Below are 13,233 nucleotides of genomic sequence, written 5' to 3'. Positions count from 1 at the left end.
TTAATGCCAACAGTGTCAATAACCCAAAGGAGAAGAACCAGAAAACCGAGCCACAAGGATGAGACACTAAGATGGAAATAACTTTTAGTCCTGTTACCGTCCTGCATGACGTTGAAACAGTCATGTGAAAAACACTGAATGCCCTCACGTGGAGGACACAGCCAGGAACACAGTGACAGACGGCATGTCCGCCCTTTTGGATCCCTGCCCACCTGACTATGCCCTTGAGCCTGACCAAGCAGACCGGCTTAAACAGACGGGGGGAGAGGGGTGCTGAAGACAAGGCAACCAGGGCTCCCTGGCTTTTCCATGATCACAAGACAGGGAGTCATGGACAGGTGTGAGTGCCCAAGCCAGCAGGTATGTCTTGGCCGAGCAACAGAACCTGGACAGGGATCTGCCACTTCCGAGGGCCTCTCTGTTCAAGCAAGTGCAGCCAGGCCTTGAAGCCCACCGCGGCTAGTGTGCCCACGGGCACACAGGCCACAGGCCCATGAGGACTCCCCACGATAGCACTATATACTCCTGAGGAACCCTGAGCTCACAGACTCTTATGTAACCACAGAGACCACATGCTCCTCATGTCATGGGCATGACCCGCGACCAAGCTGTTCTCCCACTCACGGGAGCATCCACGACCCTGTGGGAAAACAAAGTGGCCACACACTGCCACCAGGATTCCCTGAAGGAGAGTCTGCCTCTGCTCACCCGAAGCTCAAATTCACAGAATTTCAGACACTCCAGGCACAAAACTATGAACAAAAAAATTTAAATTCAAAGAGGATAGATAAATAGGAACAAAGTTCATTTTTGGTATATTTTTAAAATTTTTATCAGACAGGGACGCCTGGGTGGCTCAGTCAGTTGAGTGGCTGCCTTCAGCTCAGGTCATGATCCCGGGGTCCTGCGATGGTGTCCCACATAGGGCTCCTTGCTTGACAGGGAGCCTGCTTCTCTCTCTCCCTCTGCCTGCCACCCTGCCTGCTTGTGCACTCTCTCTCTCTCGCTCAAATGAAATAAAATCTTAAAAAAAAAAAAAATTTTTTTTATCAGACTGATTTTGAGTTCAAGCAATGATAGGAAACAGTAAAGATGTCAAGAGCCCTATAAAAAAAAAAAGTAGAAATGTTTGGACATGAAATCTTTTTCTAACCTTTCAAAGCGACAGACTCCTGTTTCTGACTCATGTTCCTTGAGTACAGCCTCGGCGACGCCCCATGGGGGGCCGAGGGCACAGTGAGAGTGTCCCTGCGCTCGGACAGCAGGAGGCAGTCATTGCACGTGTAGCCGTTGCTTCTGGTGCCTTCTGCTGCCAGGTCCCCGTTTCCCTGAGTGGCAGCTTTATTTCCACCTAAAGTTCACAAAAAAGTAGAGGAAACCAGTGTTATCACCATCTGGAGACACCTAAAAAAGAAACTTCCATCTTGAAAAGTGGGTAGAAAAAAAGGACTAAAATAGTTACCTTTAAGATCTCCATCGTCGTCAAGACCTAAAACACACACACACACACGTTTGCTTATGACCTCCAATTATCACAACAGAGCCCAAATACACAAAAAGTTAGAGGTACAATGATTAATAATCAGCATGTTGGCAACAGTCAAGACTTATTTCCTGAAACGCCTGCAACTAATGGAAACTCCTTGAGGTATATATAGGCACCATCTTCTGATTCAAGATAAAAGCACATCTCCAGAACGATCGCCTCCACACACCTCCACACACACACACGCCTGTGCTCACACGCACCTACATATACCGGCAAGCACATGCACATCTAGCTGCACACACACACTTGCACAGGCACACACCTGCACCTGCCCCCCTGCTGCACAAGTACACACACCTGTGCTCACAAAAAACTCACCTGCACAGGCACTCACACACACCTGTGTTCACAGGCACCTGCACACAGCCCCACCTGTGCTCACACACACCTACACAGACACCTGCACACGCACAAGCACCTGCACACACCTGTGCTCACACGTACCTGCACACAGACACACACTTGCACACACACACCTGCAAATGTCTGTGCTCACGCACACGTATACACACACCTGCACAGGCACTTGCACACACACGCATGCACCTGCACACAACTATGCTCACATGCACACACCAGTGCTCACATATACCTGCACACACACCCACACACTTGTGCTCACACAAACACACCTGCACAGGCACATGCACACACACACGTGCACCTGCACAAAGACACACACCTGCACAGACGCACATGCACCTGCACACACCTGCGCTCGCACACACCTGCGCTCACACGCACCTGCACGCAGACCCATACCTGCACACATGCACCTGGAGAGGGGGTACAAAGACAAGACCCGGGTACGGAGAGGCCGAAGCCCCACCAGCACCCTCTGCTTCTGGCGTCGCCTGGGAACCACCCTGGCTAGCCGAACCAAACGGAGCAAGCAGCAATCCCAAGGCTGCCCCAAATGAGCACACAAACTTCTGGAAGCCGATCTGCATCTTCTGGTCTTCTCAAAGGGGCCGACCAAAACAAGGAGAGGACCAAGCAAGCAGGTGCATATCCTGTGGCTGCCACCCAACCCACGGCAAGGACGGGGTCACAGCTGCTGCCTCAGATAAGAAGGTTCACCAGCCACACTGCTTCCTAGAGTTAATTCGTCCATGTGGGGTGCTTCCTAATGACAAAAATACTGTCTGCCTTGCTGCTGAGAGCTGTCTGGAACCTGACGTTCACAGGTGAATTTTTTTTTTTTTAACAACCGTGCTCCCCCATCTTATGGAAACAGCACGCCCAGATTACGTCCTGACCACTTCTGGTTCACATCGCCAGGAGTGTGCGCGAGCACAGCCAGCAGAAGCAGCCGGGGTTTATGAGACACTGCCTACATTCTGCACTTGAGTCTGGAGGAAAGTCTGGGCCTTCCTGCTGTTTCTCCGACCCTGTAAGGGGCAGATGACTCACCCCAGAAGTGGTCCACTTTGGTCTGTTCACGGATCAGAGACTCATCCAGCACGGGAGGCCGCAGGCAGGCCGCCCCTGACAGCGTGCTAGCGACACTCCGGCCTGCGGCACAGGACACAGCCTTCCTCGAGCTATGGTTTACACTAAGAGCTGGCTTGCTTGCACTCCTGCGCTGTTTTACTGTTCTGAGAAGAAAAGAATAAAAGGAACAAGTTTATAGACTTCTTTCCTATGGTAAATACAAAAGAATTCTATTTTACCAATACAAAATCTCTAAAAACAAATAGAGTATTTTTAAGGCCATTTTCTTCTGTCTTCTCTGCTGTAATGAAATACCCATTGATCTAACACAGGAAACCTGAAACTGGGGTTAGAGCAGATTCTAAAATTGTACACACAAGACAGTTTTCAGATTATGTTGGGCCTCACGACCCAAAAGTAGTTAAAATTTAAAATAATCTAATAAAAAGAAGTTAAAATAAAAATTATGATTTATAGGGCGCCTGGGTGGCTCAGTGGGTTAAGCCGCTGCCTTCGGCTCAGGTCATGATCTCAGGGTCCTCGGATCGAGTCCCGCATCGGGCTTTCTGCTCAGCAGGGAGCCTGCTTCCTCCTCTCTCTCTCTGCCTGCCTCTATGCCTACTTGTGATTTCTGTCTGTCAAATAGATGAATAAAATCTTTAAAAAAAAAAAATTATGATTTATAGATTTAAACTCCTCCCCTTTCCAGAACAAGCATGTTCACACAGATACCCCGCTTAATTTCTCACTCACTGGTAAAGATGGAACGGCATTAAGGACAGCAAGGAAAGGCTGCAACCTCATTTTGTGTACCCGTATTCAGCACAGACAACAAAACCGCTGAAGACAAACTTCATTAATGTCAGCACCAGGCTGGATAAGACGACTCTGTCCTGGAGGGAGTGAGCCAGGACACAGCCACGTGCTCTTAACCTGAGTGTGCCGCGGGGATACCGCCTAGGGCCTTGCCCCAGGGCAGACAACAGACTCGCTAGGGCGCCCACAGGGAGTCACCGGGGCCCTCCAACACACGTCCTGAGTCTGCGGAGGTACAGTCCCGTTCTCCTGTGCTCTGCGTAACCCATAGTGAGTGTGCGGCACACGCGGCCTTGGCTGCCAGTGCCCGGCCCGGCTGCAAGCTGGCCTTCCGCCACTGTCTTCACAGGGACTGCCCCAGTCTGAGCGTAAGATGACCATTCAGATGGGAAACTCGTCATTCTTACATGAGCAACAGAACATTATCTTGAAATGGCACGAAGACTTCGCACACTGCGTCTTCCTGGGTATGCACGTGTGACGGGCACATGGAGAGCTCAGAAATCAAGTGAACGCAATCACGATCAGAGGCGAACAGCTAAACCTCATGGATGCGTCTGTTAGGTCACACAGATTTCAATCAACAGACCAAGTGTTAACGATGCAGAGCTCAGCGCCACTCAACCGTCTGGTAAGGCAAGGCCCCATGGATGACGCCGGAGGCCGGCTGTCGGTGCAAACAGCCCGTGAGCTAGCAACCTTAGCCTGCACAAGCACCAGACAAGCCACACTGTCCCGAAGAAGGGCTACGATTTCAGGCATGTGTGTGCATGTGCACACACACAGCCTTAGACACAAGAGTGTGGTTTCATGGACCCGAAAGCTTGCTCACTTGGCTCGCACGGCGTTCAAGCATGTCGGGGGACACGGGAAGCAGCGCTCACCTGGCCACGCGGTCTTCCAGGGACACAGCGCTGTTGGTGCAGGAGTGAGCATCCCCAGCCTGGCGATCCTCCACAGCACACGTGGTGGTGACCAGCCGCAGACTACGGCGGGACATTCTTGGAGAATCGAACACGGGGTCCAGTCTGTGCTCAGCCTCGAAAGCCAGCGCATCAGAAGAGTAGCTTGAACTGGAAGGAAAAACACGGTCAGAGACGAAGAATGCAAACAGCCACTTCTGAAACATCCTCACCAAAGAGTGAACACAACGGGTACTGATCTAGTGCAGATTCTAAAAATAGTCATTTCACTGTGTGATGACTTTTCTACAAAGCAGAAGTCACCCACATCGGGGGACAACTGATGCTCACCACAGACACACTCTGGCCATAGCAACTATGGGATCGAGGCCCCAAGTACCCAAATATCTCGATCTAGAGCTAACCCTAACCTGTGAGGACGTGCTCACGAGAACCTCCACCTAGAACTACGTCAACATCCTTAAAGAGTCAGAAAGCATTTACTAGCAGACTCTATGCCTGCCAGAGCAGTTAAGGACATGGTGGCCACAGGACCACTAACCCCACAGAAAGAAAAGCAGCAGAATGCTGTGCCGTACGCAACTAACTCACCAGAAAGCCAGACACAAGCTGGTCACAAAGTCACTTCAATACCCCTGTACATAATCATCTCCAACTAAAAGATGCATACTTTTGTGCTGTTAGAAAGTTCTTCCAAATTGAGATGCCTTAACTAAGCATCTATCCTGTGCCTCCCCTGGGAAGGGAAGTGTACTTCCTGATCTGCCCAGACCATCCCGCTGACGACTGCAAGGTTCCCGCCAGTGAGCACCCCACACTTACAGCTGGAGATGAGCCACGCTCGGCAGGGACGGTGCCGTGAGCAGAGGAGCATGGGCTGAGGGTTTCCTGGCCAAAGAGGGCAGCAAAGCGGGCAAGAGACAAACCTGGAGGCTGAGGAGGGGCTGCCTACCCCGCTGGAGGGGGGCCCCTGTCCTGCAGGCCTGTTTACCCACAGGGAGGCATCCAGGAGGCAGCAGGACAACAGTCCGGCTCAGGAGAGCAGGCTGGGCTGAGCATCTAGAAACCATCAGAAACCATGAGGCTCTCAAGCAAAGGAAGCAAGCTAAGGACAAGTTTGCCTCATGTTTTATATCATATGAAAGTATTTTCAGAATCATGTTCACCATAAATATATTCGATCTGATACTAAAAACTTTTCAAGCAAACCAGCAGTAAGTAAACACCAGCTGCGCCCACCTGCCACGTGCACTGAAGGGTCTCAAACAGCCTCAGGAAGTGCCCCTTCCTCACTCTCACCAGAGGCTGGGGCAGGGGCTCAGACATACCACACTCACCCACGCTGAGCACACGGCAAGGACGGAAGCAGAACTTGAGTACAATCTAAAGTATGGGTTATACTCTTCTTCCAAAAATATTTTATACAAGTATAATCTTAGTTTAAGAAAATTCTCTTCTTTCCAGTCAGAATTTACTGTGTAACTCTGGACCAGTCCCCTCCCCCAGCACACTCTTCCTCTTCATCTAAGGACAGCCATTTATGAAAAACCTGAACGTCAGAAGACAATGATATCCAAGTCCATCCACCTCTGTCCAAGCCCCAAAACAGGTATGACTCTGGCCACTCTAGACCAACACGGAACTCGGTAGGTGAGTGAGCTGACAGGATGCAGCCCAGCTCACGGGCTCTGGAGGCCCCAGCCTGAGACACTGTGGCTTTCTAGACGGGGCCCAGGATTCCAGCACAGAACCTGGAATGCCTTGGCCATCAAAAGAGTGTTCTAAACCCTGTCAGTGTGATTAGAAGGGCCTGGAAGAAGCAAATACAGGAGTGTTACAACAGCAGACTACTGGGAACTGTCCACCAGCAGGGGAACAGTTAAAATGAACCAGGATACATCTGCCTAAATTCTGTAACATGATCATGAGAGATCTGTACATACTGTTAAACAGAAAAGGAAAAGACACTAGTATCATCCTATTTATGTTACAACAAACTATAAAACAGAAGCACACGGGACATATACTCGGTGGATCGCGCCACGCTGATCTCCAGGTCGTGAGTTCAAGCCCCACGCTGGGCCTAGAGCCTTCTTAAAACAAAAAACAAAAAAAGAGAGGGAACCCCTGGGTGGCTCAGTCAGCTGGGCAACTGCCTCTGACTCAGGTCGTGTCTGGTCCTGGGATCCAGTCCTGCCTCGCACTCCTTGCTCGGCGGGGAATCTGCCTCTCCCTCTCCCTCTGCTCCTCCCCCAACTCATGAGTGCGCACACACTTTCTCTCCCAAATAAATAAAAATCTTAAAAAAAAAAAAAAAAGAATGGTCTATCCCCTTAAAAATACCAGAAGCCCACATTCGTATACACACACAGGTAGGGAAAGGCACAGAAGAGAGCGGGAAGGCACCTTCAAACTGCTCACAGTGGTTACCTTTGGAGCAGAAAGCAGATGGGGCCTCAGGCCCTTTCGGTCTGAGGTGGGCACACTGAATTCCAAAGCAGGAAGGCTCGGAGGGAGGGAGGGAAGGAGGGAGCAGCCATTCCAGGTTCTGAGTCTGGACACACCTGTGGGGCCACCTTTCCCCGGAGACAGGGCCAACACAGGCCACTTGGTCTGGGTCTCCGTGCTTACATGGTGCCTTCTGGATGCACGCCAGGGCTGCGGTCCCAGGGCCACACCAGCCAGGAGTGCCCTTCTACCTTAGGCTGGGATCCCAACCATTATTCCTACAAGGTTCTTGCAGGCAGACGGGCCCAGAGCTGGGCAGAAAGGTGCAAACATCTGCAGGAGATGTGAGCCACCAGGCACCCGGCCCAGCCAGCCCCTCAGCCAGCGTCATGTCACAGCCCATTATTATAACTAGTACATACGACGAGTCCAGAGACCCCGGAGATAATGACACACCTAATCCCTCAGAGCAGAGTGGAGTTTGGGTCCCTTACCAATGAAATGTTCTTTTAGAAATGTCAGTTATTTAGATGCACTTCTAATTAAAAGACTAGAGAACAATGTACCACAGGCTGAAGCCATTGCTGTAAAGGCCAGCCAGGGCCGCGCGGCTGGTGGTGCCAACCCCCTCCAGGGCTGTGCAGAGCTGCAACATCATCACAGAGCAGCTCGGCTGCTGGGCAGGGGGACAGCGCAGAGCAAGTCCCATATAGGAACCTGCCCCAACCCCCATGGGTCCCAGTTCTTCTCTATGTGAGCCCTGCGGCCGCCCCTGAGCCAACCATCCATCACCCGCCCTTTGGGATCTTTTGCTACAAGGGTCCTTCAGCCTCACTTGGGTTCTGCCTGGGGATTATTGCCACAGCCCACTGGCCTCTTGGTCTCAGCAGTGGGGACCCTGGGACCAACCCAGCTGTGCCCCTATACCAGACAGCTGCCAACCCCTGGGAACCACCGCACCTCTACTCTAGGGTGCAGAAGGGCTTGCCCCTCCTCCTCTCCAGGAAATCAGGCCCCTCTCAGGCGGAGCCTATGGAATGACTCCCATTCCTGTGGCCCTTTCCTCTTCCTTCCCAGCAACAGCAGACACGCCATTCCAACGGCCATCTGTGCACTCTGGGTGAGCTTTCTCTGTCTGGAGCCTCTTCCCTCCCCTGCAACCTCTGTGTGGCCCCCAACCATCAGCATGTAGACACCCTCCCATCTGTGCCCACGGTGCCGGAAAAAACAAACGTCAACAGGGCCGGCCCTTTCTCCTTCTCTAACCAGCCACACTGGCTAAAACGTTGTCTACACTCACTCGACGCATTTCATTCCAACTCCTGCCCCCGCTGCTGTGTTCAGGTTGTGTCTGTGCAAACTCCCAGGGAGCTGCATTCCCAGGTATGGCCCTGTCCTCGGGACCCTCCTCGACACACTCTGGCCTCATGGCCTCTGTGGCAGAGACCGTGGTAGCACAGGGTGGCAGTCAGACCGCTGCCTCCAGTGTGGGCTGCCACCTGAGCAGGGTCTCCTTGTCTCTGCAGGGGCCGGGGGGCGGGCCTCTGAGAACCTCAACCTCCTGCTCAAGTCCGTGTCCCCACAGCTGCATCCCCATCGTGTGTGGAGCTGGGGGCTCCTCAGGGACACCAAACCAGATGCCAGGCCTCCCCTGCTAGGAAGGAAGGGTGTCGTCCTGCCAACGCACACACAAGCCCCGCACTGATCGAACCTCTGTGTCTAACCACCAGCTCACAGGAACACCCAGAGGAGAACTTCAGAGGCAAACACTTCGGGAAAATGCAAGAATCCTGCCGATTTAAAACAAAGATGAAGATCTGAGAAACTGAGCAGTGGATCTCCGGTGTGTTACAGAGGTACCAGAGGTTGTTTTAAATTATTAGGAGCTGGGGCGCCTGGGGGGCTCAGTCAGTGAAGCGTCTGCCTTCAGCTCAGGTCATGGTCTCAGGGTCCTGGGATTAAGCCCCACATGGGGCTCTCTGCTCTCTGGGGAGCCTGCTTCTCCCTCTGCCCCTCCACTTGCTTGTGTTCCCTCTCTCTGTCAAATAAATAAAATCTTTCTTTTTTTAAGTTTTTATTTATTTATTTGACAGGGAGAGAGATCACAAGTAGGCAGAGAGGCAGGCAGAGAGAGAGGAGGAAGCAGGCTCCCTGCTGAGCAGAGATCCCAGGACCCTGGGACCATGACCTGAGCCACCCAGGTGCCCCCAAATAAGTAAAACCTCTTAAAAAATAAATAAAAATTTAAAAACTACTAGGAGCTTTTGGTGTGATATTAGTATTCTGGCTAACTGTTTTTCAAGTATCATCTTTTAGAGATGTGCTTCGCAACACCCCACTGGAGAGGGAGGGAGGGGCCTAGTGCCAGAAGCGTGGAAACTGGGGGGAAGACAGAAGGGCTTATTCCTGCCCCCCAGACTTTTACACTAATGGCAATCTCCATGGTAGAAAAATATTTTAATTAAGTAATTGAACGCCCAGGATGCTGGCGGATCCTCCATGCGCACAACGGAGACCACAATGAAGACATGCTGGACAGCTGTCGGCCAGGGATGCAGAGTCCCCAGCACTGAGGGGAAGGACCCACCAAGGCGGCCAGGTGGCTGGGGACTGTGGGGACCCCCAGCTTCCAGCAGAACTGGGTGATGGGGAGGTTTCAAAGGGGAAACAGAGGTGCAAGTGGAAAGACAAGAGGCGAAAGTCATGCGTGTGAGCCTCAGTCTTGTGCTCCGCCCCCCCCCCCGGCTGCCCCCTCACCATTTGACCCCCTCACCCCAGCAACTGGGGCACAGCCCTACATGCCACACCAATGCCCAGATCAGAGTCTGCCACCCATCCTCTTGCCTACAACCCCGCCCCCACCCCTACAGAGTCTCCTACTGAGGGCTCTGCTCTCCCCACCCTCCCTTCCCGCATCTGCACCCAGGGGCCCACACAGGGACCTGCCCCTCCCACAGCCCCCGGCTCTGAACACCCTTGCTCTGCCCAGCACTCCCCAGTGACCTGGTCTCTGAGCAGCTCCCATCCCCTAACCAGCTACCCACCTTGCCAGCCTCCCTCGGCACCCTTCTGAGCCCAAGCCTGGTCATACCACTCCTGGCTTCAAAGCTCTCCCCGGGTCCCACTGCCCTCAGACACAGTCCAAGCTCGCAGCGCAGCACAGGAACCACACCTCTGCTTACTTCTCCTCTGCTCCCATGGCCCCCACCCACATGTCTACCTGAAGGGGGGCGGTGGGAGGGATGGTGGTAGTGCTGAAACTCACAGGGCCACGTCCCCAAGAGGAGACCTACACACGTGCATTTCTAAAAACCTGTATTTAAAACAGGTTCTAAAGACTAAAAATAAGTTGCCAGGAGTAATTACTTTTACACTCTACAATACAGAGTAAGGAATAGTTTTACTTGAGTCGGCCCACTCCCTTTGTTCTAAAATATTTCAGGACTCTTGACAAAAACAGTCAAAGGTGACATAATCTAAAACTGTGAATTAAACACTCCAATTATCAAATATGAAGTTTGACTAACACAGTTAAAAAGTACCTTTGCTAGGGCCGCCTGGGTGGCTCAGTGGATTAAGCCGCTGCCTTCGGCTCAGGTCATGATCTCAGTGTCCTGGGATCGAGCCCCGCATCGGGCTCTTTGCTCAGCGGAAGCCTGCTTCTCTCTCTCTCTCTCTCAATCTGCCTGACTCTCCGCCTACTTGTGATCTCTCTCTCTGTTAAATAAATAAATAAAAATCTTAAAAAAAAAAAAAAAAGTACCTTTGGTAAAATACCTTCTAGTTTTCTTACAGTTTCTACTCTAGTTTTATCCTTTAGAAGATTAGCCACTGGAAAACTTTACAAAGGCCGGGCCTCCCAGACCTCAGTATCAGGTCAGGAACAGCACAGAATGCGGAGCTGCAGGCAGCACAACTCCTGAGACCTGGGGCTTCATCACAATTCTGTTCTTTTTTTTTTTTTTTTCTGTTCTTTTCTTTAATAGATTTTATTTATTTATTTATTTGTCAGAGAGAAAGAGAGAGAGAGAGCACACAAGCAGGCAGAGACAGAGAGAGAAGCAGGCTCCCTGCCGAGCAAGGACCCTGATATGGTACCTGATCCCAGGACCCTGGGATCATGACCTGAGCCAAGGCAGCGGCTTAACCCACTGAGCCAGCCAGGCGTCCTGACAATTCTGTTCTGATACCTCCTCCTCTCAAAGGCAAATCACTTTCCAGGTTATTTCTGTTAATTTCAAATATCCCGCCATTAATACCAGTCGCAAAACCCTACCCATAACCACAAAGACTTACCCGGGAGACCACAGCCACTTGGGTGGAGTCTACAACAGGACATTGGCAATGACTCACCCTGAGTCACCAGAACGTTTGGTTTTCAAAACAACCTCACCATCTCCACGGTGGTTTAGCAGTCTCCTAAAGCCGCAGTACCATAGGAACTTGCCAGTTATTTTCCCTTTCAAAAGACAGCATTTGGCTGCAAGTGGCAAGAAGCTCCCATGGAGGGGACGGCCCTCCCTGGCTTTCATGAGCGGACAGGTGACAGAGGACGAGGCCGGATGCAAGCGCGCTCACCTGAGGGCATAGGTGTAGCCAGTGTTCTCGGGCACGCACTGAGGAGGGGTGTACATGTGAAGCCGAGAAAAATCCATGGTCACGGCCTCAAGTCATACTGCAGAAGTGGGGAAAAAGCAGGGTGTTAACAGGGTAGAAACACACAGACAAGTCCTGTCTGTTGCAGCCAACCCAGGGCACATACTTGGGGACCCAAACATCACCACCACAGTTTGAGTGAGACAAACTAACAGTCGTTGCTTTTATTGGTTAAGCAAAGGAGACAAAATTTTCTCATAGTTAGAAGTCCTTCTGTTTAGTTCCCTAGAATGACAAATCCACAGGAGTGAAAGGGAAAACCCTAGACTACTCACTCATAATTATGACAATTGGGGCACTTTCCAAAAACCAGGGAGTGATTCAGACCCTTTTTTAAATGTCTTTTTAAATTCCTAAAGGCATCAAAATGTTCTCATTCTCCTGCACTAAGTTTTCGTTGTTTTGTGTTTTTTTTTAAGATTTTATTCATTTATTTGACAGACAGAGATCACAAGTAGGCAGAGAGGCAGGCAGAGAGAGAGGAGGAAGCAGGCTCCCTGCTGAGCAGACAGCCTGATGCAGGGCTCGATCCCAAGACTCTGAGATCATGACCTGAGCAGAAGGCAGAGGCTTAACTCTCTGAGCCACCCAGGCGCCCCAGTTTTCATTGTTATTAAATAAAATAGAATGGCCTCCTAATCCACGGTCAAGCACTCATTCTAGATGCTGTTTGCCCATGCACCGCCGAACAAGAAGACTGCAGGCTGAATGACACATGAGCTGAAGGCAAGGCTTACACTTTTATTTTTCCGCCAAAGAACACTGATAATCTTTTAATTAAAAAGGGGGCGCCTGGGTGGCTCAGTGGTTTAAGCCTCTGCCTTCAGCTCGGGTCGTGATCTCAGGGTCCTGGGATCGAGCCCCGCATCGGGCTCTCTGCTCGGCAGGGAGCCTGCTTCCTCCTCTCTCTCTGCCTGCCTCTCTGCCTACTTGTGATCTCTCTCTATATATCAAATGAATAAATAAAAATCTTTAAAAAAAAATAAATAAAAATTAAAAAATTAAAAAAAAAAAAAGGTTTGGGGTGCTGCTTGGGTGGCTCAGTCCAATCGATCTCAGGGTTTTGAGCTCAAGCCACATTTGGCATAAAGACTACTTAAAATTTAATCTTAAAAAAAAATGATTTTTTTAGGTCACCTGGGTGGCACAGTTGGTTAACTGTCTGACTCTTCATTTTGGCTCAGGTTGTGAGATTGAGCCCCCAAGTCAGGCTCCCTCCTCAGAGTGAGGAGTCTGCCTGGGATTCGATTCTCCCTCTCCCCAACCTCCCCAAAGTGCACATGGACTCTCTCTAAAAATAAATAAATATTTTAAAAAGGGGAAAAAAAGGTTTGGGGGCACCTGGTGGCTCAGTCATGAAGCCTCTCCCTTCAGCTCAGGTCATGATCCCAGGGTCCTGGGACTGAG

At 51.1% G+C, this 13,233-nt stretch overlaps 1 protein-coding gene across 4 annotated transcripts in view; it reads right to left on the bottom strand.

The window, feature by feature from the left end:
- The window catches only part of SUN1 (Sad1 and UNC84 domain containing 1), a 55,417-nt gene that overhangs the window by 26,584 nt on the left and 15,600 nt on the right, over positions 1 to 13,233 (bottom strand). For 3 of the 4 annotated variants that reach the window (XM_044233430.1, XM_044233431.1, XM_044233433.1), the window contains exons 2-6: positions 11,749 to 11,845; positions 4,684 to 4,872; positions 2,963 to 3,147; positions 1,463 to 1,489; positions 1,154 to 1,351 (exon numbers count right to left, since the gene is read on the bottom strand). In XM_044233430.1, coding sequence (XP_044089365.1) covers positions 1,154 to 1,351; positions 1,463 to 1,489; positions 2,963 to 3,147; positions 4,684 to 4,872; positions 11,749 to 11,825 — 676 coding nt within the window. In that variant the 5' untranslated portion in view covers positions 11,826 to 11,845. The remainder of the gene's footprint in view (positions 1 to 1,153; positions 1,352 to 1,462; positions 1,490 to 2,962; positions 3,148 to 4,683; positions 4,873 to 11,748; positions 11,846 to 13,233) is intronic. The other variant, XM_044233432.1, reaches the window with a different exon arrangement.

Source organism: Neovison vison, chromosome 14 (assembly GCF_020171115.1).
Source record: "Neovison vison isolate M4711 chromosome 14, ASM_NN_V1, whole genome shotgun sequence".
Taxonomy (NCBI): domain Eukaryota; kingdom Metazoa; phylum Chordata; class Mammalia; order Carnivora; family Mustelidae; genus Neogale; species Neogale vison.
This window is presented reverse-complemented; position numbering and strand designations above follow the sequence as displayed.